We start from the raw sequence: 27,077 nt of genomic DNA, 5'->3' as shown, positions 1-27,077 counted from the left end.
TCAAAGGTTCATACCAAGTCAGCCACTTTTTTTCCATATGCCCAGTGACAATCACATTTATTGTATATGTGTGGAATGTTAACGCCCACCCCCATGATCCAGCCAAAGCCAAGAATGAATCTCATCTGTTTCAGTTAAACAAGAATGTCGATATTGACAGTATAAAAAACCAAATAAACAAACAAACAAAAACAACAAACAGAATTTATGTGTATCATTTTTAGCCTATCTGAAGGTTACCTTCTTTCTATTTAGGAAAGTCTTTTCTTACTGTGAGACCACTCCCTTTTCCTTATCTCCCTGCACCAATTACTTCTATTAACGAGGAGATCCAAAGCCATGACGAGTTCCTGAAAAAATCAGCGGTACTTTAAGCAAGGCAAAAGATAAAGAATTCAGAAATGACTATAAAATACCTTCTTCTTTTGGGGGAAAGCTATAAAGATATCTTGCAGCAGGTGACCATTTCCACAACGGACTTCTTGAGGGAGAGGAGGCCCCGCACACCGGCCCGGGCCGGCACCGAGCTGGGTGCGGCCGTCCCTGCCCCCGCCCGCCGCCCGCCGCCGGGGGCGGTGTGCGCCGGGGAGCCCGCGGGGGCGAGCCCCCGCGGGCCCCCGGCGCACACCGGCCCCCGGCGGCGGGCGGGGCAGCGGAGGCGGCTTCTTCCGTGTGCGTCTGCGCGGGGCTCCGGGGCCGGGCCGCGGCGGTGGCGGCGACGGCCGAGGCTTTGCTCGTGTGTGGTGCGGCGGCCCGGGCGGGCACGGCGGCCGAGCGGGACGCTGCGGGTGAGGCCCGGCGAGGGCGCGGGCAGAGCCAGCTTGGCGGAGGGAGGGAGGGAGGGAGGGAGGGAGGGAGGGACGGAGCTGCCCCGGTGGTCCTGGGCGGCGGCCGGAGTCCGGAGGATCCGAGCGGGAGGAGCGGAGTCCCGGGAGGCCTAAGCGCCCCGAGATCCAGGGGGGGGGAGTTTAAATTAGCTCGTTTTTTGATTGTTTTCCCCACGTATTTTCCTCGTCGCAGCCTGCCGAGGCTGGCGGTTCCTTTCCTGCGTTGTCTTGAGAACTGGCGCCATCCTGACGCCCCCGGAGGGGGCACCCCTGGGCTGGTGTTCAAAGGCCTCTCGGTGCCCCCGGTCCCCCGTTTGTGTTAATTCCCCGTGCCCGGGAGGTCTCTCCTGCCACGGGGGCCTTTGTTCAGGGCTTCCGTGGCGGCTGTGATTAAGCTGCTCAGAGCTTGCCTTGCTCCCAGCTGTCTCTTGGGAGACACGCGAGGGGAGTTCGGCGTTGCTGGGTGTCTCGCAGGCAGGCTGATCGGGAAAGCATGGAATTCCTCAGGGCTGCCCCGGGTGTTGGGAGGTTGAGATAGCGCAAAACCAGTTCGAAATAACTGGTCGGTGGAGTCTTAAGACGTATGTTCCAACCTGAAGTTGCTTAACATGCGTGCCGTGATTTTGATACTGCTTTCTGCTGAAGAAATCAGAGGAAATAAACCCTCTTTCACAAATTCGTTTGAATACACTTCATGTGAATAACACCTGCTTGCGATCAGTTTTACAGTTCCCTCTTTTTAATTCGTTTTGCAGAACAGTAGGAGGATGTATAGTCTAATAGCATAAAAGAACAAAAAAACCCCTGCGATATCTGCATCTGTTGTAAGGGAGAACTTCTTTACGCTTCCCATTTTATTTCTGATTTGACAGTACACTATGTGTCTCTGTACAGCTGATGTTTTGGTGTCCTTAGGTTTTGAGGTTTCACGACCTACAAGCTAGTTGTAGAGAAATGATGAATAAGAAAACAATTTTTAAAAATATTCTACTATTGATAAGGTTGGGCCTGTTGGTTTTATGTAACAGTAGCTGTTTAAATAAAATCATGTTAGTAAGTATCTCTCACCCAGTTCTTGAAAAGGAAAAAAATATTCCCATTAAGCACTTCCTCTAATTTGTGCAAATGTATGGTGTCTCCGGTAGGGATTTAAAGGTGCAGCATCATGGTTATGAAAGCTTCAGTAGAAGATGATGATTCAGGATGGGAACTCGGTATGCCTGACAAGATGGAAAAGAATAATGCAAACTGGATAGATATAACCCAGGATTTTGAAGAAGCTTGTAGAGGTGAGTTGTATTCCTTGTGTTCTGAGAAAACTTGGTATGCTCTGGAGTACTAAGCATAGTCATTTGAGGTCTTCTGGTCTATAGTTTGACCCAGATTCAAGCCTCAGATGAGTGAGGCTTGAATAACACGTTGATTCTGTGTTAACTGTGAGGATAGAAATGCCAGAACCATCCCACCTTGCTGCTTCTTCCAGATTACATAAATATCTTTTTAATTCACTTCTTTGTCTTACACATTTTTTCACCTGCTTTTTTTTCCTGTGGAAAGATTTCTTCTTGTCTCTTCTGCCGAGTGGAAATACCATTCATGCATGCAGAATCAAGACTTTTTTCTTTCCTGTATATTTTTGTATCTGTAGGGTTCAAGAATTCATTTAATTCATCAGTGCATCACTTTTCATCTCTGAAGCAAGGCTGAGTTTCTGAAATTATGTAATGCATCCCAGTAACAGGGAAGTAGTTACTTCCATTTAAACAATGCCTTTACTGTTGTTAGATGCTACTGCTAGTTTACAGATTTTCAACTGATTTTATGATGACATTAGTGAAAAATAAATCTAAAACTGCAGCTTATCACAGACAGTGTTACACAATGGTAAACACAATTTCTGTATACCATCCAATAATTTCTGTATATTACTTATGTCTGTGTACTCATCAAATATATCTGTATGTATGAAATGTATCTTTAAAAGTAATGAGGAAAAGCAAACCTTTCATTATTTTCCCCCTGAAAAAGATTAAGACACCTGTGCAAAAGAGCACAGGAAACAACTGATGCTGCTATTTCATAGAATAATCATCATAAAATGATTTGGGTTGGAAGGGACCATCTCGTTACAACTCCCTTGCCATGAACAGGAGCATCATCCACCAGAATGTGGTTTCCAAAGCTCCATCCAGCCTCATCTGAAATGCTTGCAGGGATGGGGCATCCACAGCTTTTCTGAGTAACCTGTTCCAATACCTCACCACCCTCACAGTAAAGAATATCTTCAAATATCTAAATCTCTTTGACAGCATTCTCCCTTGTTCTATCACTGCATGCTCTTGTAAAAGGTCCTTTCAGCTCTCTTGTAGCCCTCTTTCAGGTACTGGAAGGCTACTAGAACATCTCCCTGGAGCCATCCTTGCTCCAGGCTGAGTGGCCCCAATTCTTTCAGCCTGTCTTCATAGGAAAGGTGATCCAGCCCTCAAGTAATTTTTGTTATCCTCATCTGAAGTCACTCCAACAGGTCCACGTTGTTCTGTGCTGGGGACCCCAGACCTAGACACAGCACTCATGCTGAGGTTTCATAAGAACAGAGCAGAGGGGCAGAATAATTTCCCTCAACCTCCTGACCATGCTGCTTTTGATGCAGCCCACAATACGGATTTTTTGGGCTGCGACCACACAGGGTGTTTAGTAAATTCTAAAAACCTCTTTACCTATTAGAATAACAGAGAGAAATGAGGGTATACGCTGAACCACTGGGTTTTTTATCGTCTTTCAGTCTTGAAAGTGCTTTGTAAGTAAAAGCAAATGAGGATGGAATAGAAATGTCTAATCTGCTTCCCAGACTTTGTTTCTTAGCATAAGAGGGTTTGGTGAGTGACAAGACTATGCTGGAGAAGTTGTGCTAGCAGGATGATTGTAATTGTTTATTCTGTCCTGTTCCTTTGTAGAACTGAAGTTAGGAGAATTGCTTCATGACAAGCTGTAAGTATGCATGGGGGATAGTTCTCATTTTTAGGTAGGATCAGTTCAAGTATGTTAATATTTCCTGATAACTAAGCTTTTTTAAGCTTTTACTTTAAATAAAATAGTTGAAGTATTCGGTATCATTTTTCCTCAGCGGTATGCATAAACTGCACATGTATGAATGCTGCATAAACTGCACATGTATGAATGCTGAGCAATTCTCATGGTGTCAGTATAACATATTTTCAATGAATCTGTATTTTAGAAATTCATAGCACATCTTATGATCAGTGGTGATGGCACTGCTGAACCTACTGAACTATTTTATGTGGATATGCTTTTATAAAAAAATACCAGAAAGACTTAAAGACTTTTAATTTGGTTACCTCAGATGTTATTATCAAATTTAATATAAAAAATCCATATGCTTTAATGTAACTTAAAAGACATGCTAAAACAGAAAGTGATAACTCTACACATTGAGGAGAAAGCATATTTCAAAAAACATGTGCGAAAGGATTGCTGATTTCATTAAAGAATATGTTTTAATGGTTAAATTGTTTAGCCACAGAAATCTGTTCACTTGCATAAAGCAAAAAGTGCTTATTTGAGATTAATAGCTCGGAAAACAGAAGCACACTATTACAACCTGTTCAAAAATGTGTGCAAGGATGTCACCATGCTCTGTAGAATCAAAGCACATTTTCAGGTTTAGTTTTATACGTAAGAGTATTTCAGATCAAATACACTTTTCAGAATTTAAGTGTGCAACATGCAGTAACCTTTTTATATTATAAAGACTAGTGCAGCAGTTCTGATGAATGTCACATGTACCAGAAGCAAGGCACTGTGGTCCCTTCTTCTGTAGTTGTCTTTATTTGGTGTGGTTCTTCTGCAAGTTTCTATGCCCTGACTGCAAGTTCAGTATATTTCTGAATATACTAGCCTGTGTCATATATATGTTATGATTAGTTTGGGGGGGGACTTATCTTATTTGGGTTTTTTGATGCGGTATGGTAAAGAACAGCTTGTTCAGTTAATACCAGCTTATTATGTTAGATGATCTTTAAAAAGGTGCTGTCATTATGAGGAGTATAGAAACAACCATGCATAATTGTAGTAATAGGATATTTAGCTCAGGAGTGTTTTTCAGCTTTAAAGAAAAGCTAATAGTTTACTTTCAGCCATCTATTTTCCTACTAACTTGTTGAAAGATCCTCAGCTTGTGAGGATCTGAAAACCATGATGCTTTTGCATTAGTTTGTGAAGATTATTTTGTATAAAACAGTTACATTCAGCATGTTTTTTTTTTTAATCTGTGTTCTTAGTTTTGGTCTCTTTGAAGCCATGTCTGCCATTGAAATGATGGATCCCAAGATGGATGCTGGTATGATTGGAAACCAAGTTAACAGAAAGGTTCTTAACTTCGAGCAAGCTATTAAGGTTTGTGTGAATCTCCTGTTTTTGCCTACACTGTCTGTAAAAATATGATACAGTTGTATCAAATTACAGTTAAGCACAATTCAGCATTATTAATATTTTTGATCTTTTTTTTGAGTAATAAGAAAAATAAAGTAAGAAATAGCTTGTTATGTTTACTTTTTCTTTTTTAAAATTTGTTTCCTGCATTATCTCAATGATGCTTCAGTGAGAAGTGAAGATACTCTTCAGTGAAAAGTACTGTGAAATTGTTGTTTATTGATATGTCAAGTAAATATATTTTCGAAATGGTTTTGCAAGTCACCCTGTGCTTTCTCTAAATGTGTCTTTTTTGTGAAGATGTATTTGTTAGCCCCTGTTTAACCTGAATGGAAGCCAACGTCCTTACAAAAATCAGAAATTAACACTTTATTATATTATCAGTTTATTAGCATTGGACACAAGCTGGCTAATTTAACAACATTGACAGCAATGATTAACTTTTGATTTATGGTCAAGATAAACTGGTTTAGAGAAGATTGAAAGACTTTCTGTTATTTTGGGGAAAAAGATGCGCTCAGTGGCAAAAGTATTTTTTATGGTGGACTTTGTTTCAAATGAACTTAGAGAACTTAGAATGTATGCAGGATTGCATACACTGGACAAATAAAATAATCAGAGTAGAGCTGCAGCCTTTTTGGTCTGACAGTAAAACTGTACAAGTATCTGCAGTTTAAAGAGCAGTTTTCAAAAAATTGGTCCTGCATATTATCCCTTGTTCAGTCTTTATTATGATTATACATACTGTTTTGTGATTTTAGTGTTGACAGTTAACTGGTTTTAAACTTCTATTGTCTACTCATAAGTCAGAAATGTTACTTTAGCATTCTCTTTGACAGCTTTATGTTTGTTCAGTGTTTAACACAATGATGGGAAGGCAAAAGTTTTTCAGAATTTGAGACCCATTGTGAAGCTGATCAGTAAAAGTAGTGACATACAATTACTCTGAAGTGTTAAACAAATTTTAATTTTTGGCTGTACAAAGAAGTTGTATTTTGCCTATATGCTTCCAGAGTGTTTAGGGTTTTTTTCTTGTTTTTTAAGGATGGCACCATTAAAATAAAGGATCTAACTTCACCTGAGCTGGTAGGAATAATGGATACCTGTTTTTGTTGTTTGGTAAGCATTTTCCTATTCTTCAAGTTAGATGGTTTGGTGTAGAAAATACATTAATTGTATTTTAATTTCCACTTAGTTATTTGCATTGGCTATTATAAAAACCATAGTATTGATTTCTTTTTACTATAGAAAATATGAATAATTTTTAATGATTTAAAAAAGGTTTTATAGTTTCTAGTTTTATGAATGTGTGTTATCTGATTACCTGCTGGCTTTTGGTGTTTAACTGTGTTGGAAGCTGAGTGTGCTGTAACTTGTAGCACCCTATTGCTCCTTTCTGTACAGCATAATTGACTAACCTTTCAGGGCCATTTTGAAGAAAGTAAATAAATGCATTTAGAAAAAATAAGTGAAGTATCACTTACTTGCTAATTGTGAATTTTTTTCCCTATGTATATGCTTCAGTTACCTCAGTAAATGATACTAATTTTCAGTAACTCTTTAAAATTACATCAATAACATTACTTTGTATTTTAAAACATTTAAAATCAGTTTAGTTCAAAAGACATCTAAGGATGACTGTATATCTGATACAGTGTAATGTAATTTGTCTTCTACCCCCGACCCCAAAGCACACTTTTTTTGAAAAGGGACAGTGGTCATATTAAAATTAGGTCCTGCTTCAGAAATTTAAATTTAAGTTTAGATTACTGAAGCTTTCCCTGTAGCTTAAAGCAGTGTGAAAGTAGAGAGGGGGGATTGTGAAAGAAGTCACGGAAGAGAAAGAACATGCAGAATATTAGTGAGTTGTTTCGTAGCCACTTGAATTTTTTCTTTGAGTATTTGTATAGAAAAAGCTTGTAAATCTGATTGTATCTTAACTTAATGTTATATCTAGGTCACAGAGATTAGACCTGAACTTAACAGAAGAGGTTTATCCAGCTAGAATTTTAGGCTTTTTATAGGCTTTAGTAACTTACTATCTGCCACGGCCAGCAGATGGATAAAGGTTGCAACACCTTCACTTCCTCTCTTTTGGTAGATGAAAGGTTGTTGTAGTAAGGACTTCCTTAATGAGTCTTTGAAACACAGTAAGATGGAAAAAGAATGGATCTATAAAAATGATGACTTGACTGTCATGAGTAAAACATTTAATTTTCTTTTCTCTAGATAACATGGTTAGAAGGACATTCCTTGGCACAGACGGTATTCACTTGCCTTTATATTCATAATCCAGACTTCATAGAAGATCCTGCTATGAAGGCTTTTGCTCTTGGGATCCTAAAAATCTGTGATATTGCCAGAGAAAAGGTTAACAAAGCAGCTGTTTTTGAGGAGGTATGTGTTTTAGTATCTCCTGTGGTTAAATATGTAAACATTCTGGTAGGGTGTCACTTGATGAAAATATGAAAGGCCTATTGGTATTAAGGATTTATGAGAATAATTACCTCAAGCTGCATTTGGGTAAGAATGTCACCCAAGCTATTGGGTATATTCAGCTGCATAAAACTGGACACTTATACTTGATAGAGTTAAATAAAAACACACCCTGTGCACATAACCACCCAACCCCTCAAAAAAGGAAAACCAACGAAAAGACCCAAAATGCAAGAATAAAACATCTCACCAAAAACCAAACCAAACCAAAATAAAATCCCATATCCTAACCTGATAATGTAGCTACAACTTTTTATATTTCACTATGTGTTTTCCTTGATTTTTTTTTTAGGAAGACTTTCAGTCAATGACTTACGGATTTAAAATGGCCAACAGTGTGACAGATCTTAGAGTTACAGGTACAGTTTGTGCTTCCTGTGTATCTGTCCATCGATTGCTTTCTCTTTTGAGCATCTAATTACTTTCAACCACACCTGATGAATTGGTGTCTCAGCTGTTAAGTTGTTCTATTAGTTCTGTGAAAATTACTGAGTTAGTAGAAAGAGATCAAATTATTTTTCCTCGAAGAAAAGGTTCAGCTATCTAGTTGTTATGAGAAAAAGAAGTGCTTTTAGATACAATGACAAAGTGGCTGGGCATGAGCTATCATGAGATGGATACAGATGACTGTAAAGTGCACTGCTTGAATTCTGCTTTTTTGCGCCACAATTTGTTGTCTTCAAAACAGGTTGCTTTAGAATAAAATGCAATCTAGTAGTTCTACAGCTATGAATACATATATTATTAGGTACATAAGTTTGTATGTTAGTCTTTTGATGCACTGTTTTTTATACCTACATTAGCTTTCTATTGACTTATTTTTGAGAAGTTTGTGAACACTTTAGCTTTGAATCAGTTGGTCTGTTCTCTGATTTTTTAGTTGTTGCACAAGAATACAAGAACATTCTTTGTCTAGAAGACAAAGTCTTTGTCTACAAAAATATTTTTTGTCTAGTCTCTGGCTAATGTAAAGCACTCCTAAACTTGGCTTTCCCCTCAAAACCTTTTTCCTCTGAGTGATGTAAGTGTGCCTGGGAGTGCTTGTCAGGTCTTAATTGTTCTGTGACTTTTTTCAGGCATGCTGAAAGATGTAGAAGAGGACTTGCAAAGACGAGTGAAGGTATTGTTTTCAGATTTGCCTTGTCAATACGTTTCAAGTGTATTTAACATAGATTTGGGAGAGGAAGTTGGATTATGAGGAATGCAGGAGGTTTGTGTCATTAAATGGTGGGGTTTTTGAAGAACTACCATAATAGTTTGTGTAACATGCTTTTAGTTTGACTTATAGTTAAAGATGGTGAAGTCTTCAGACTTTTCTATACTCTTTAGTAGTTGCTTCACTAGTAGAAAGTGGAATCATGATGTAGAAGATAACACTGGGCTGGGGCACAGAAAGGATGAATTTAACTTCTGGGTTCTAGGCACATATATTATGTAATGTTAAAGAAGTTATGTAATTTTCCTTTACCACAGTTTACACTATAAAATGCTCATGCACTTTCCTTACTTATTTGCAGAGTTTATGGAGATACATCTCATTACTTTAGGAGAGTCATTCAAATACCTGGACCATATATTAAGATGTTTTGAACTTGAGAACTGATTTTTGGCTTATTTAATGGATGTTCTTTACCCTCTAAAGGGATTTTGTCAGTAGCTTCCCTTTGCAATTTTTGATAAATTATTTGACATTTCTTTACCTTCTAGAGCACTCGAAGTCGACAAGGAGAAGAGAGAGATCCAGAAGTTGAACTTGAAGTAATGAATTGTTTGCTTTCTTCCCCTGGATTTCTTGGATGTAAATGGGAGATCTAAATGTGGTATAACCACACCCATGCATATAAAAAGCAGCCTGGAGAGTGTGATCAACCAGTAGCATGGTGAAGAGCCGGCAAACAGAGCAGGGCACGTTAGCCAGGGCATGCTGAAGCAGTTCATGTGACTGTGCTGGGAGGGCAGGAGTCCTGTGAGCAGTTTTGGGTGCTACAATATCAGAAGATTATAAAACTCTTAGAAAGCATCCAAAGGAGGGCAACAAAGATGGTGAAGGGCCTTGAGGGGGAACCCTATGAGAAGCAGCTGAGGTCACTTGTTCTGTTCAGCCTGGAAGAGAGGAGGCTGAGGGGAGACCTCATTGCAGTCTATAACTTCCTCATGAGGGGAAGAGGAGGAGCAGGGACTGATCTCTTCTCTGTGGTGGTGACAGGACCTGAGGGAATGGCCTGAGGCTGGGTCAGGGAAGTTTTGGCCTGATATTAGGAAATGACTTTTCATGCAGAGGGTAGTTAGGTACTGCAACAAGCTCCTTAGGGAAGTGGTCACAGCACCAAGCCTGACAGAGTTCAAGAAGCTTTTAGGCAGCATTCAGACATGTGGTATGATTCTTGGTGTGGTCCTGTGCAGGGCCAGGAGTTGGGCTGATCATTGTGGGTCCCTTTCAATTCAATGTATTCTATGATTCTGTGATTTAATGCCTATTGCTTAGTAATTTGCAGTATAATTTTATTACAGCATCAACAATGTTTAGCTGTGTTCAGCAGAGTCAAGTTTACCCGGGTACTGCTGACTGTTCTAATAGCATTTACAAAAAAAGAGGTATGTTCATTTGGTGTTTCTGTGTTCACATTGTGATCTTGTGAAATACTCATTTTCATGAAGATCAGGCAATTCTCTAGTTTGAGGAGATTTGAGTTGATGTGGGTGCAGGTAAAGTGTTGAAAAAGGCCTTATAGCAGCAAACATTCAGTTTTTGTTCAAACACAGGGAAGGCTAGTAGCTGACATTATTATGACCTTGCAGAAAGAGACAGAGTATTCATTATAAAACACTTAAAAATGTTTATGGATTTCAAATAATACTTTTGACACACATAAGCAAAACTTCTCTTGCTTGATTTCAGTCCCCTCCTGTGGAGTTACCTGACACTGGACAGTGTTTTGCCTGTCTCTAAAGAACTGTTAGATTTTCCTTGCATGCGATACTGAATTTGTACCTAGACATCTTTGGTCTGAGAAGAGGAATTATAATAGCATTCCATGAAATTTGACTAATTTTTTTAATATATGATTTCCCAATTGCTGGAAGGGGAAGGCACTTCATGTTTGAAGGCAAAGGGATAGAATCACATGCTCCCAAAGAGTAGTCTTTCACATAGTGTATACAAGACTTCCAGTTGTAATTATCGTCAAGTCTTATACAGTGTTGAATATATGTGTAGATATGTAAAATAGAATGCTTTTGCGCAAAAATGTTGGATTTATTGTTCAGAATCGGTTGTATAAGAACAACAAAACCCTAATATTCTTTTTCCTTGTACTAGCATTAATTATGTAGTCAAAATATGTTGGTTCATAATGTGAATAATTGTTTCCTGCCTTTCAGATGAGTGCAGTTGCAGAAGCTCAGAAACTAATGACTCAGGCAGCTGACTTGCTTTCTGCTATCCACAATTCATTGCATCATGGTATGCAGGCACAGAACGATACCACTAAAGGAGGTATGTATCAAATAATACCATTTTTTTCCTTTCTTAAATATGCTCTCTTCATAAATGTAAATATCTTTATGTATTTAAAAGAAGTTAAAATCACTGTTTACTTTGAAATAATTACACTCGTTGTAGAAGTTGTTACAGACTTGCATTCTTTGATTTTAATTTTATTTCACTAACTGGTGGTTCTCCTGAAAGCAATACTGTCAATTCACAGCCAGAGATAATGTGAACTTTTGATTAAGTGCATTGCATTTTGAATCAGTGCATATGTTATTTTAAAATAGGGAACAGCACCCCTCTGTTTGTACAGGTATGTGTGGAGGGTTGAGGTTTTTTTTAAAATAGTTATTGCTGTCTTAATTGGGTAGTTAGAATCTCTGGAAGTTAACTCACAGATTAAAACTTCATTTTTGCAAATTGAATAATTTGTATTATACTTGCAAGTTTGAAGTAAGTTCTGAAAACACAGCTTATATGCACCTTGTCTCTGTCTCTCTCCTCTTCTCCTTCATTAGATCATCCTATTATGATGGGCTTTGAACCCCTGGTTAATCAGAGGTTGCTGCCACCAACTTTTCCTCGATATGCAAAAATAATTAAAAGGGAAGAAATGGTCAATTATTTTTCCAAACTAATAGACCGAATAAAAACTGTATGTGAAGTAGTCAACTTAACTAATTTGCATTGTATACTGGTAAGCATGAATATTTCTTATTTATTGCCAAATACAAGATCTGAAAATATAACTTGCAACAAATCATTTCACGTATACATGGTGTTGCTCACTGGAGAGAAAACTGAGCACTGTGTATGTATTTGGTGTTTCTTGTGTACAATTTCAAAGTTTACGTCTCTCCTGATACTTAATATTTTTCTTTTTTTGACAAAACCCTTTTCTCCTCTCAAACCTCCCACTTTTCCTGTAATTTGTGAAGTAATTATACATGTTAATGATAGAGGCCAAGCAGGTTTCTTTGGTTGAAGAGTTGCATTTATATCATCAGAATGTAATATAATAATGGCCAGTCTTCGCGAGCGAAGATCCGGGGAAGGTCTTTACACCTTCCAGCCTGCGCATTGGATTTTTTAGGTGAGACACAGTGTGCGCGGAACTGAGCCCACCCTTTAATCCTAAGGTTCATCTGCCGGGGCCAAGCGAGCTTGGACGGTGGCAGCGAGGTCCTCAGGAGGTAGATGGTTTGCCTTTAAGGGCTAACGAGCTCCACCTGCCCGGGAGTGGCCCTGACCGGGAATTGGACCCGGGCCTTGGCGGTGACAGCGCCGCGCCCTTACCACTAGACCACCAGGGGCTCCCCACATCAGAATGTAATTCTTTGCTATATGCCTAATTTTTTCAGATTGATTAAGCATATTCTTCATATGTGCTTATAGCACAGGAGAGCACTTAATACACATTTGTTTAAGCTTGTAATTTCCTAGATAGGCGTAAAGTTAAGCACCTGCTTATGTTCTTTCCTGAATAAGTGATGAGGTGATGTTACTCTCAGTTACTGCCTACAATTATGACAAGACACTTGAGTGCTTGAAATTTTTCTTACTTTATGTGTGTTCACTGACTGAGAAAAGAAACAATGTTTAAATCAGTTCAAGGATCAAACAAAAATCTTTTGTCTTCCTATTTCCTGTTAAATTAATTAAAGCAGTATATGCATGAAGCATCTGGTATCAGTTAAACATTACAGTTTTGTTCAATGTCTGGTTTGGTCATGTCAAGATCTTAATGGTCTCCCAGTGTATTTTTCTGTACTATAATTGTCTTTCCAGTTGTTGCATTTGAAAATTCAGAAGCCTTTTTGTTTTGTTAAATAACAAGTAATTGCAGAAAAAAAAGGATTTTTTCTTCATAATCTGTTCTGTTCAAATTATTCACAGTCACTTTCTTGCAAGTTCTATAAACTATGTTATGTTTACATGTGTGCCTTTATACAAAGTATAGGGGTATCTACACAGTTACATATGTATGTTTATATGAGATGCAAATGTGTGTGTATAAAAATGTCACTCCGTGTGTTTGTATATATAGATAAATTGACATATTAACCTGAATTGTCTTTTTTTTCCTAAATATAAATTAGGACTTCTTCTGTGAGTTTAGTGAGCAATCACCATGTGTTCTTTCAAGATCCCTGTTACAGGCAAGTCCTAATCTTTGTCTTTGAATAAAATACTTTTGCATTCATTATAAATATGGATTTTCTGGTGATATTTAAGTATTAGGTATTATGGAAGGAATCCTTTGTTGTGAGGATGATGAAGTGTTGGAACAGGTTGTCTGAAGAAATTGTGGGTGCCCCATCAAGTGTTCAGGGCCAGGAAAGTATACCTGCCCATGGCAGGGGAGTTGGAACTATATGATCTTCAGGGCTCCTTCCAATGCAAAGCGTTCTCTGATTGTATATATGGTGGCTTGTGATCTGATCTAATATTTTAAAACATTCTTAAATACTGTTGCTTAGATAATTTCAGCACATGCTAATTGAAAACAGAAAGTGTTAAGCCTATAGGCATGTTTTTATGCTCTTCTCCATATGCTGTCTCAGTTTGGGTCTGGTGTTTGTATTCATCACCGTGTTTGGACAGAATTTAATGTATAGATGGCTTCTGTTGCTTCAACAATAAACCTGATGGTTAGTGCAGAACATGCACCAACTTATTCTCACTGCTTTACTTTCTTAAAGTACTTTAGACGTTCCTCAACTCTGAGTAAATAATTCCTTATAAAAGGTTTTGATTATAATAGGGTGTCCCTTGATGTCAGAACTTCTTTACATTTAATCCCTGTTAAGCCATCTCCAAAGCCAGAGAAATATAACTATTGGCAAGTAGAATGCATTCATAGTGTGTGTGTTTTGACTTTCTGCTACATGTGTGTGTGCAGAACTTGTGGGTGTGGAAATTTGTCTCCAGCTGCTGAAGAGCCATGTAAGAAAGGGGCACAGCACTTGTGGAGGGAAGTTAAATGAGCATCAGACATGACCAATGAAGGCAGTAGTATCCATTGGGGTAGAAAAAAGTCTGCGGCAGTCTGAAGGTTAATTTTTATCTGTCTCCAGAGAAGTCACATAATCTATTTCATGCCAGTCTTCAGAAATATCTGTCTGATTTATCATCTTCAAAGTGGAAGAAATAAAATAATTTTGCATGCATTGTCTTATGCAAGTAGCAGAGCTGTATTTTGTGTCCTGGGAATACCATAGAAGTGTCAGATCTCAATATGCCTCTATTTCTGAGTCTGTAACCTTGGACCTAGTTGAACCATTTCAATTCTGAAAGGAATATTACAAGTTTCTTTTATATAATATATACTGTAAGAGCTTTCTATTAGTAATTCCTAGTGCATTACTTTTAACTTAAAATACATTTCTAAAAACACACTTTTACTTTCAGACAACTTTCCTAGTAGATAATAAGAAGGTGTTTGGTACTCACCTCATGCAAGACATGGTGAAAGATGCTTTGAGGTCTTTTGTCAGTCCTCCAGTCCTTTCTCCAAAGTAAGTGGATCTTGAATTTACTTGCGTTTGTTTACATCTCTGTTGAAAAAATACTTCTGCTTACAAGAGCAAGGACAAATGCACAAAAAACATATTCATTTTGTACTTAGTGATTATGTATGAAGGAGTCAGTTACTGTTGCTGCAACTGTTGCTGTTCCTTTTTTAATTTTGTACTACATAGACTGGTGGCATTTATAAAAATATGTATGTACATGGATGTTTCTCTTTTAGATGTTGTCTATATAATAATCACCAGGCGAAGGACTACATTGATTCCTTTGTGACACATTGTGTTCGGGTAAGTGATCATTCCAGTTACAGCATGTTTATGTGTACCCTGAAGATATGCATACATTTGAACATGAGACCAGTTATTTTAGATACCTGAAATGAAGGCAAAATTGCAGAAGTTGGCCATTTTAAAATGGTAACACTTTTTAAAAAGCCAGTCTAATTATTGATGTTTTTTTCTTGTGTACTGCTTCCAGATTTTTATTTAACATTTCACTTTGTTAAAAATCTGCACCTTCTGCCTCTTTGCAGGGTAGTTTCATATAACAGAACAAATGCATAGCATGTGTAAAACCAAAATTATTTTTACCTTCCCTCCCATTTAAATTTTTTAAAAACTGTTTTAAAAGATTCAGTTGTTGAATATGGCACAATAAAAATCTTAAGAAAATCATAGAATTGTTTAGGTTGGAAAAGAGCTCTTAAGATCACTGAGTCTAACCCACCACTACCAAGTCCACCATTAAATCATGTCACTAAGTGCCATGACTATTCACTTCTTAAATACTTCAGGGCTCAGGACTCAACCACTTCCTGGGAAACTGGTTCCAATGCTTTTCCATGAAGAAATTTTTCTTAATACTCAATCTAAACCTCCCCTGGCACAACTTGAGGCCATTTTCTCTTGTCCTGTCAGTTGTTACTTGGGAGAAGAGACTGACCCCCACCTGGCTACAACCTCCGTTCTGGTAGTTGTAGAGAACATTAAGATCCCCCCTGGGCCTCCTTTTCTCCAGGATAAAAAACCCCAGCTCCCTCAGCCACTCTCTGTAGGACTTGTGCTGCAGACCCTTCCCCAGCTCCACTACCCTTCTTGGATATGCTCCAGCACTTCAATGTCCTTGTTGTTGTGAGGGGCCCAGAACTGGACACAGGATTTGAGGTGTGGCCTCAGCAATGCGAAGTATATGGGGACAATCCCTTCCCTATACTATTTCTGATACAAGCCAGGATGCCATTGGCCACATAGGTGCCTGGATTTAGGCATAAGAAATAGCTCATTTACACCAGGCATTTCATTCTAATCACATTCCTAAAGGATACTCACTCAATCTCACATTGACTTGTGTACAGAGAAATGGGCTCTTGCATCCCTCCAGAGAGCTTGCTTTCCTGCTGGCTTGCCCTCTGTAGGGAACATTAAGTAACACACCTCCTGATATAGATATATAGAGCAGGTGTCTAAATAGACATCATAGTACTCCTCCTGTAGTTTCAAAGTTGTGTTGATAACTTAAAATGACACTTTGCTTCTTTCAGCCATTCTGTAGTCTGATTCAAATCCATGGACACAATAGAGCTCGTCAGAGAGATAAACTGGGTCACATTCTTGAGGAATTTGCCACCCTGCAGGATGAGGTAATGTCCTAGGCAGCAGGCCAGCAAAGTTTCTTTCCAGGTATATTCCTACCAGAGTGAAGCATGTGGTATTAGATCCTAGCTGCATGAAGCAACTCCTCTGTTTGTCCTAAAATCTTTAGGACAAGGATTCCTAAAGTTTAGCCCAAGAAATCAATAGGATTTCTGTTAGATCTGTTAACAAAAACATTACATGTTTTTGAGATTAACTTTGTCTAGTAAGTAGTCTTCAGGGAAACCTGTTGTGGTGTAATCTAATGGTAACTCCACTGCTTTTAGTCCCTATCTTGCTTGTGACTGTCAGTCTGCAAGATACAATCAGGGAGAGATAGACAAGGCATAATGACAACATAACTTTGAAAATTCAGCCTTATAACTATGTCAGATGTGAACTGCAAAAGTAAAAAATAACTCTTCAAAATATGTGCTCTGACTCATTTTCAACATTTCTGAAGAATAGGAAGGGAGGGATGAAGAAAAAATATGTTTTCACTTGCTGGAAATCTTTCTCCAGCAGTGAGAGTCATAAAATAGTAAAATATTTCCCAAGATGTCCACAGTAAGGAGATCAATTGAGGACCTTGGAGGGAGGTGGAGATTTTGTGTACTCCAGCTTTTCGCAAAATAGTTTGATTGAGTTTGTTTCAGTCCTGCAGCTGAGACACTGTGTTTTCATTTTCTAGCCAGTTACACAAATTGTTCTGTTCAGGACTACTATTAATGTTCCAACTGTGGCAGACTTCATGTCTTCCATACGATTAATTCTTCAGACAAAATTGGTCTTAGCAATATTTTAGTGAATCTGGTGGGACACATTGTGTTTCTTAGATGTTAAGCTTACAAATAAATTTGATGTTTCAATGCAGCTAGGTTAAAAAAAAAAAGAGAAGTAATTGTTGCCAATATAGAAAAATGAACAACAGTGTGTAATGGGTTCTGAGTTTCAGTGCTTACATGACTGCTAATGATCTAGATACAAATACTTTAAAACTTGTTAATTTAAAATAGCTAATGTTCTTGCTACGTTAGTATTTGAATATTGTTATTCTGTGCAGCAAAATTTAATTATGTGAATATCTTTCCAGTTTTCTGACAGTTCTAGGCTATAGAAGTAGCAATATCTGTAAGGACATATTTCAGTCTTGTAATTTGGAGCATGACTTTACTGACCCAAGTTGTATTCAGATTTTGTTAAGATTTTATTTCTGGCAGAACCTGGATATTGTTTAAGTCAAATGATCTTCTTCCCCTATGTGTTACTTTGCTGTCTTTTTATTGATAGGCAGAGAAAGTAGATGCGGCGCTTCACAGTATGTTACTGAAGCAGGAACCACAAAGACAACATTTGGCTTGCTTGGGCACCTGGGTCTTATATCATAACCTTCGTATTATGATACAGTATCTTCTCAGTGGCTTTGAGTTGGAACTTTACAGTATGCATGAATATTACTACATATATTGGTAAGAAGATTCTTTATTGACAGCTGTTCAAGGAGGGATGCTCCCACAGAGCTATCATTGCAAATATTTGAGGGAGGACTTCAAATATGATTTTATAATCTCAAGCTTGCTCAGACACTGTTTGGTTTACCTATTTATAATATTACAGAAGAAAAAAAAATTTGTTAGTCTCTTTTCTAAACTTACTAAGTAGTGTATTTTTTTTCCTGAAATAGTAATTTACTCTCTCTTTAGCTTTTTAAAACAGTGCCTTCTTTAGACAATCAATGAAAAATATGTTGACTTTTGGCAGACAAGAGCATGCAGGAGAAAAGGAATTTCCTTTGTTCTTTTATGTTGTTACAGTACCAAGATCACTAGTCTTGTTCATCTCTAGTATTTTTGAAAAGGTCTCCACTTTTAAGTTATGACTGTAATTTGAAAGTTGACTAGCTAAATTAACGTCTTATTCTGTGAATATATTTGAAGAGACATCTGCCTTTAGTGAAAGTTATTGCATTGCATGGAGACAAAATACTTTTTACTTTTCTACTTCTATTCACATTAATTATTTTTCATAGTTGATTGCTTGGTGCAAAAGATAAATTATTTTTGAATCAGCATTAAAAATCTGATGATGAACCTTCCTCTGCTAAATGTTTCTTTACTTTGGTGTTTTGTTTTTTACTGTGATTTGTTTGGGTTTTGTTGTTTTTTTCTGTAAAGCTACCAAAAGAATCCTTGGTGAGCTGCAAGCCTTCTTATTGAGAGATTAGAATAGTTGAAATTACATAAACTTCATTGCATTTCAGTATGTTTCTATGTTGTTTCAGTAGTGGATTAAGTATTAAATGGGAACATTAATACTCCAGATAGTTACCAGAAGATGGCAATATTCTTTATGTAATACCTCAGTAAGTAATGCCACATTTTTTGTGAGACAATATTTATTTTACCTGCCTCCATTTTCTTTTACATTTAATAAAATCTCTTTTAATTAGAATTGTTGTGACAACTGCCTTATCTCCTTAATGTAAGTGAAGAACAAAAAGTAGAAGAAATTTCAGAGGGGAAATGTGCAAATGAAACTCAGATTTCTCAGTAATTTTTCTTCTGAGTTGTGACTTCTTATTTTTCATTGTACTCCAAATCTGTATTTTTTTCTACTCTCTTTTTTCCCCCCGTATTCATTTTGAAGTCAATCAAGGTATTTGTTGAATCAGCTTCCACTATTGCTTTTGAAGATGTATCTTAAATCTGAAAGAATTGCATATGGATGTTGTGTTTCTGTGGGCTTTTTTCTGTGGCCCCTTTATGTAATAATTCATGGCTTTTTAATGCTTGGAAAAAATCAGTAATAATCTTGTTTCTCAAAATAATAATGCATAACAAAAGTAGAAAAGGTATTAATATAGTATTTTTTAAAAAATACTTCATTTGCTGGGAGAAGGAAGAGTTCTAGAAAAATTTGATCATAAATGGGTTTTGAAATAATAAGAAACTTAGACTTCACTTCGTAAATGTGTAAGAAACTTGCATTCTTTGAGCTGTCTGTGGTTGAATGTGTACAAAGTCTTGTTGAAAACAGAAGAAAACCACAAACCAGAACAGGAACATGGACTGATCTGTTGATTTCAGCCATGCAAACCAAAGAGTTTTAACTGCCCATGAAATCTGTCTGTTACTAGGACAGGCGCTTTACATCTTGGAGCAAATGACTTGGCATTGAGCAGGTGTGTGTGCATTCTGAGTACATTCTACACTGCAGTATGTAACACTCCATACCATTTTCACTGTAGGTACCTGTCAGAGTTCCTCTATGCCTGGTTGATGTCAACACTGAGCCGCGCTGACAGTGCTCAAATGACAGAGGAGAGAATAATGGAGGAGCAACAGAAGGGACGTAGTAGTAAGAAAACAAAGAAAAAGAAGAAAGGTACTTGGGTCTAGAGTGTAACTCAAGGCTTTTTCTTTTCCCCCTTTCATGCAGCCATGTAGAATTAAAATGAAAAATTTACAGATTCAGCACTGATATGAGTAGGGAAAATGTCCTAAAGTTTGAAGGCTGAATGGAAAACTTTTTTAGTTAAGAAGTCAGTTGTTGCATAAGAATTTCCTATTTATTTACTTTTAAATAGGTCTTTCAGAAAAACCCAAACTCACTTATACTCACAACTTCATCAGTTATGTTAATGTGTTGGATCATGTGAAATATAATTAACAGTTCCAGAGCTATATTACCTTTGAAAAATACTTCCTTTCTATCTCTATAATTCCTGCAGTATCGTGCTTTATGTGACTGTAGCTAGATTCAAACACTAAATTTTCAGTGTACTTCTGTAATTTCTATTTGACTTCAGAAGGTCCTAAAGCGCATTTCTTAATTTTACAGGAGTGAGTTACCCATTCTTTCCCTTGCCTTCTTTCCAAGGGGAGCAAACAATGGGGTATGAACAGCTCAGGATCATATCCACTAAATTCCCTTGTCTCTAGAAATGCAGAAAATTACTACTGTACTTTATAGCTAAGATGCAAAATGTTGGGCAGTTTGGCGATAGTTAAACACTGGAAGCTAAAGGGAAACCTACAAGAATATTATGCGGATAAAAGTTTTTCTTATTAAGGTAAAAATATGCTTTAACCTTTTAGTCTTTAGAAGTCAAAAGAAGTCAATGAACTAAGCAAACAGGCCTCTCAGCTAGAGACTGTAAGTCCGAGGGTGTTGTTTGGTGTTATATAGTGTCATGCAAATACCACTGACCAATTTATTTCATTGACAGCAGTATGCTGTTCATGTGACTGTTAAGTGTGTCTTGAGGTATTTTGTGTAATCAGGAGCTAGGTGAGAAAAAATGCATGTCCATGCTTTGGATGCTTCAGTTATTTTAAAATATAGTTCAGAGTTATGCCACTTTCTGGAGGTTTGAAAAAACTGTTTTGATCTGAAATTAATATATGTATTTAAACTGAACTACATTTTTTACGTGAAATTTGCAGTTCGTCCTCTCAGCAGAGAGATCACTATGAGTCAGGCATACCAAAATATGTGTGCTGGGATGTACAAGGTAACTTACATTCTATTTGTTCCAATTTTTTCATAATAGGAATTGTGTATGCATTGCATGCCTTTGTTTTTAGTGGGCCTGGAAATTAGGTTCAAGTTTATAATTTGATATGGTAAATTCTCTACTGGTTTTTTTTCCTTCCAGTTATAGCTGAATCATAACTTAGATCTTGTTTACAGCAAAATATTGCATAAAGCTAACACTTTTTACTGTATTTATCCTTTTCTTGTAGACAATGATTGCATTTGATATGGATGGCAAAGTAAGAAAACCTAAGTTTGAACTAGATAGTGAACAAGTTCGATATGAGCACAGGTTTGCTCCATTCAACAGTGTTATAACACCACCCCCAGTGCACTACCTGCAGTTTAAAGTGAGTAACCTTGATATGTGGTGCTGTCCATGCTTTAATAGAAGTCACATTGTTGTCATTGTAAAAAAGAGCTTTAATGTCCCAAAGTTCATACTGAAGCTAAGTCCAAATGGCAAGGCATTCTAGCTTGGTTATGTGCAAGGAAGATACATTGCTTTGAATTCTTACTAAACTTACATGCTTAGATGTTTAAAAATTGGTCTGATGTAGCAGTTTGAGATGCTGGTGTTGGTGCATGAAAATAAAATCTCTTGGAAGTCCATTGACAGACTTTTGGCTGTGGTTAATTATAGCACCATGTTTTTATTAGTGCAGCAAGCAAATGGGAAAACTGAAAGTAATATTGAGTGTTGAAAGGGACCAGTGGGGGCTTGTTTTGTCCAGTCTCCTCCCTGAAGTAGCATTATAGATCACATTAGCTCCATCTTTGTCTGAAAAAATCAAAGGTTGGAGATTTTCCAACCTTTTTGATTAACCTGATCCAGTTACTTTTTCTATTCCATTAAGTCTTTGGATAACCTGATTGAGGGGCTGTACTATTCTCCTTTTTTCCTAACGTCCAGTCTGAATTACCCAAACCACAACCTGTGGCCTCTCATGTTATATTTTCTGCCATTATTAACAAGGACCCTTTGCCTTCTGGCAACTTTATAACTGTCTTTCAAGTAGTTGTAGGCTGCTATTAAGATAACCCCTTAGCGTCCTTCTTGCCTAACTGAGAAAGTCCACTCTCCTTGTTGCTCATATGCTGTAGACCCCCAACCACTTCCATATCTCAGCATCTTTCTTGAACTGAGTGGATCCAGCCTCGGATGCAGCATTTCAGATACTACAACACAAATATGGAGTATAGGATGATAACCTTCCTTGATTTGGTGGCCATACTCCTGCTTGTTTATTCCTATACAAGGCTTGTCTGATTTGTAATAAGAGTACCTTGTTGGCTTGTATTCAAGTTGGTGTTTGCAGTAACCCTGCTGCTCACCCAGCTGGTTATTAGCCTCTATTATTTGTAGGGCTAGTCTGAACTGAAACAGTGCTATTTTGTATGCCAGTCACTCTTCTCAGTTTTAATGTTATGAAGAACTGTAGTGGAAATGAAGACTAGCATGACTTCCTCCTTGTCACTGAAGTTTGGTGGTTTGTTGTTTTTTCTTTTCCCTAGTCAAAAACCCAAAAAGTTGAAAGAATCAAAATTATATAAAATGAAGTTTTGAACTCACTTGTTGTAACCTTGATTTGAGTAAACAGTACAATATACTTTCTTTTCCTCCTATTTTTTTCTTGTAGTTTCATACCCTGCTACATGGCACTATTAAAGCAAATGAATGACAAGTTATTCAAGAGAGGGATTTTTTGTAAATACTATAAGAATTTCATTGCATTTTGTGGCACTACAAAGTAGTCACTGAGCACTGCATTGCTGCTTGGATTTTGCCATTTTATATAAGTGTTTTCAACTTTTTTTATTCTTAAAATAGTATTTAGTTGACATAAGTTTCTTGAACATAGTAATTTGCTTTCATTTCATGTGATAAAAATAAAATTTTCTGGCAACTGATTTTAATATATTTTTATATATTTCTGTAACACACTAGGAAATGTCTGATTTAAATAAGTACAGCCCACCTCCCCAGTCATCAGATCTCTACATGGCAGCTAGCAAACACTACCAGCAAGCTAAAATGATTCTTGAGAATATTCCAAATCCAGACAATGAGGTAAGACTGAAATACTGGGAAAAGGAGTATTTGCTCAAACTAGTGTTTGTTTTCAGCTGGATTTGCTTGAGATCCAAATGTACTTCATCAAAATGCTGAACAAACCTGAGTGCTTTGGTTAAAGAGTGGACAGAAAAGAATGGTGGCATTGTGCACAGTGATCTGTTTCAGTACATCAGACAGACAACATGTGGGCTGTGCCACTGTTGCCAAACCTCTTCCTGCTGAGGATCCTAGACACTGGATAGCAATACTTCCTTCTTGCACATTGCCTTCTAACTCCCTTCTAATAGCTGTTTTAACTGATACATGCCCACCTCACTTATCTGGAATCTTCAGACTCAGACAGTCTCCTGAAAGGTGGGAAAAATAGGTTTGAATAACATAAGGATGAAAAGAGGATTGAGACTCGCATGTGTTCCCTGGAGCAGTTTTCTCAGCACTGAGCTGTAAATGTGGATAAGAATTTTTCCGTCTTTGGCCATAGCCTAGAAGCTTACGTGTCTGTGACTGTATCTTGGAGGAAGGAGGGTGCTTTTTTTTTTTTTTTTGTCACATCTGAGCAGGTTAAGAATAGTTACAGAATTAGGTCCTGCTGAGGATTTAAGAATCAATTCCTGTTCTCTGGATCCTGGTGGTACTCACAAATGAGCTATTTACCTGGGGCTAACCAAGATGGTTCAGAGGTAGTTTTGACAATGTCGAGAGCACTTCCGTGCAAAAAACCACCAGTTTCATATTTGAGTTTACCATTCTCAGTGTGTTCCAATGTTGAAGATAGATGCTTAGAGTCTATCTATACCTTATTTGTGAGAGTACCACAGAACTTACCATAGTTTCCATGTTTATGTTCCAGAATTTTTAAAGCAGTGGTTACTATGATTTGTTGAATAAAAAGTGACTATGAAAATAAATGCACCCTTCATTAAATTTAATTATTCCAGTTCTTTGCTTATTCCAGCAAATCCAAAACACTCTGATATCTGTTAAATTGATATTGTAAAAGAACAGCTGTAGTGTTAGAGTGTATAAACATTAGAGTATTATCTTTGAAATAGTTTGAAATGAGGTCATATGCTTTCAGTTGAAGACTTCTTGCTGTTTTGTGTTTAGGTCAATCGAATCCTAAAAGTTGCAAAACCCAATATTGTGGTGATGAAGCTGCTAGCAGGAGGCCACAAGAAAGACTCTAAGGTAAGGAAATGCCAGCTGAATTGAATGTAAAATATAGTATTATATACATTAAGGTTAGACTCAATGATCTTTTCTAATCTGAATGATCCTGCAATTCTATGCAAAGCCACCACAGATCTCTTGGGAGCCAAATGAACAGATTCAAGCCACAGTTACTCTGACTGTTAAAAGAACAGGGAAAATAAAATTAATTAATTGGAAATAGTTTGTTGTTTTATTTAAATATGGAAAACTCTAATCTCTAAATGTTTTGAGAAAAAAATGCATGTGGGACAACACAGAGAAATATGGATATTCTTCAAGAGCAGGAACAGTATTTGGTAGCACTTGTATCAGCAGCTTTTGCGAACAAAATTGTGAGAGTCCTGGCTGTCAGGCATAGTGGATGCCACTGCGTGGGTCAGAGGGAAGAGGGGGCCTTCAGCCTTCCTGCTGAAGGGAAGGCACAGAAGGATGAAGGAACACATTGAAGAGGCACACCAGCATTCTACAACTTTGTGACCATCACTGCTGAATAATGATTGACATATTCAGAAATGGGTTGGAGTATTTTTCGGATGATAATTTAAAGAGCTAGGACTATTTATTTTTCAGTCTTCGGCTGGTTTTTTTTTCTGTCTGCAGGGTATTCTCATTGTGAGTACTGTTGTGTAATGTTTAACCCTTTTCTTTCTAGGTTCCTCCAGAATTTGATTTCTCTCCTCATAAATACTTTCCAGTTGTGAAACTTGTTTGAAGGACAAGAAATTATTTTTAGAATACCTGAAGATACCTGTGTAGCAGATACCAGCTGTAAGAGGGAATATCTAGACTTGCACTCAGACTGCAAGGGACCTCCAGGATACAAAGTACTGTTACATGGAGTATGTGTAGTCAGCTGTCTTCATTTGATCTGAATGACAGCTGTTGTTTTAAAGTGGCTTGTATAAAATTTAATGCATTTTATGCGTGAAGCTGATTTTAATCAACTGTATTGTTGAAGAATGTTATACTTTTAATTGATTTTATTACAGACTTAATCATAATTTTTATTAATGTGTTCTGAAAGAAAATGGTTTAGGGACTGAATAAAAATCATGCAAAGTTCTCATTCAGCAAAATCACTTAGAGAGATTGTGAGTTTCCATATTTTTGTCTAAATTGTATCAAAATTGCTCACTTTGCAAGTAGAGAGAAGGAGTTTTTTTTTCCTCCCCACGTCCTGCAAATTAAAACAATCTTTCCAGAAATCAAGGGCAGATGAAAACTAGTCATTTAGCTCCTACTGCACTGAATTCAGTGATTTTTTTTTTTTGTTTTTTTTCGGTTTGGGGATTTGGCTTCTTTTTTTGTGTGTATTTCTTTGGGAGGGGTTGTTTTGTTTGGGTTTTTGTTTTGGTTTTTTAGTTGCGGTTTTTGTTGGGTTTTTTTTGTTTGTTTTTGGTTTTGTGGGTTTTGGGGTGTGGGTTTTGGTTTGGCTTGTGGGGGGAGGGTTGTTTTACCAAAGTCATTTTTTTTCTTAGAAGCAATTTGTCTGAAATGTAGAAGATGCCTTTGAAGACAGGGAGAAATGGAGTGATTCCTAGTTGGAGTTTGTTCCTTCATCTTTTTTCTCATGGTACTGGAGAATCTGCCCAGTAAACACTGCAATAGTGACTAGCGATAGCGCCAGACACTGAGGGGTATTTTTACTCTGCAACTTTGTTCCAATCATGTTACTTGCCTTGCAAAGGAGAGATTGCTACTTTGTTACATCAGTTAAATTACCTATTTTCCCCACTTTTGACTGTAGTGGGACTGCTGGATCCTACTGTGTGCTGTAGTGATTGACAGAGATATATATCCAAAACAGGAAAGGCTCCAAACCTCCCCTTTCCTTCCTGGAATAGTTCTGCCTCCCCTGCTTTCAGAGGTAAGCTGTTGTGTTGAGCAACGTCCTACTACAAGAGGGGAAAAAATGTTCAAAAAGCTGACTTTTTCTTTGATAAATCCCTACTAAAGGCCAAACCATACCTAGGCTATATAAGCAAATCGTTTGCTGGACAGGACAATTCTTATTTTGGTGTAAAATTACTTCCTCTGTAGGGTTGAGCTTTTAATTCCTTCTTGACCATGAAAGACCCTTTTTTGTGCTTTGCTCTATCACCTAATTTTACTGTAGAGTAATATCACTGCATCTGCATATCCTGAGCAGCAGCACTGCTGAGCTAGAGCTTGAAAAGAATGAGGAACCTCTGAAGTGGAACTCCCACTTGTCTTCCAGCAATTTGCAGCTTCTTGAAATAAGCAGAAGTACTACCCTGAAGATGAGATTTTCCCAATTTCTCTGCTAAGGATATCACATTACTTGTTTATCATCATGGTTACTATACATGAATGCTTCTGTATAGTTGCCAAAGGAATAAAAAGCCTTAGAATATGTAGATATAAAATGGCACTGAGAATGCATCTGGTTTCTTGTTATCAGTGTAAAAAATCTCCTCTTGTAAGGACAGTTTTTGGTATTTCTCCAAAGCAAGCAGCAGGTAAAGCAGAACTACATCACTTACCATAGAATCACACAGGTTGGAAAAGATCATCAAGTCCAACCCTTGATCTGCTACCACTGTGGTTACTAGACCATGGCACTCAGTCCCACATCAGTCTCATCTTAAAAACCTCCAGGGACTGTGAATCTACCACTTCCCTGAGCAGCCCATTCCAGTGCCTGATTATGCTCTCTGTAAAGAATATCCAATCTAAAACTCCCCTGGCAGAGCTTAAGAACATGCCCTCTTGTCTTACTGATAGTTGCCTGGGAGAAGAGACTGAAGTCCACCTGGCTACAACCTCCTTTCAGGGAGTTGTAGAGAGTGATGAGGTCTCCCCTGAGC

The 27,077-nt window shown here is 37.6% G+C and overlaps 1 protein-coding gene across 2 annotated transcripts; it reads left to right on the top strand.

Annotated features, from left to right (window-relative positions):
• The first annotated feature begins 678 nt into the window (after positions 1 to 678).
• NAA35 (N-alpha-acetyltransferase 35, NatC auxiliary subunit) lies at positions 679 to 25,440 on the top strand. Of its 2 annotated transcripts, XM_050329733.1 has the most exons (23): positions 679 to 788; positions 1,973 to 2,116; positions 3,782 to 3,815; positions 5,126 to 5,240; positions 6,321 to 6,395; positions 7,506 to 7,673; positions 8,065 to 8,131; positions 8,849 to 8,892; positions 9,480 to 9,530; positions 10,284 to 10,367; positions 11,154 to 11,268; positions 11,781 to 11,959; positions 13,362 to 13,421; positions 14,674 to 14,780; positions 15,014 to 15,080; positions 16,334 to 16,432; positions 17,715 to 17,893; positions 19,672 to 19,808; positions 20,870 to 20,937; positions 21,170 to 21,310; positions 22,909 to 23,031; positions 24,145 to 24,225; positions 24,902 to 25,439. In XM_050329733.1, exons 2-23 carry the CDS (start codon positions 1,993 to 1,995, stop codon positions 24,959 to 24,961), a joined length of 2,178 nt encoding a protein of 725 aa, XP_050185690.1. In that variant the 5' UTR covers positions 679 to 788; positions 1,973 to 1,992; the 3' UTR covers positions 24,962 to 25,439. The 2 variants fall into 2 exon arrangements, with proteins under 2 accessions (XP_050185690.1, XP_050185689.1); XM_050329732.1 differs by lacking the exon at positions 679 to 788 and having other exon boundaries at positions 24,902 to 25,440.
• Positions 25,441 to 27,077: the final 1,637 nt, after the last annotated feature.

Source organism: Myiozetetes cayanensis, unplaced genomic scaffold (assembly GCF_022539395.1).
Source record: "Myiozetetes cayanensis isolate MyiCay16 unplaced genomic scaffold, myiCay2020 scf4, whole genome shotgun sequence".
NCBI classification, from domain to species: domain Eukaryota; kingdom Metazoa; phylum Chordata; class Aves; order Passeriformes; family Tyrannidae; genus Myiozetetes; species Myiozetetes cayanensis.
This window is presented reverse-complemented; position numbering and strand designations above follow the sequence as displayed.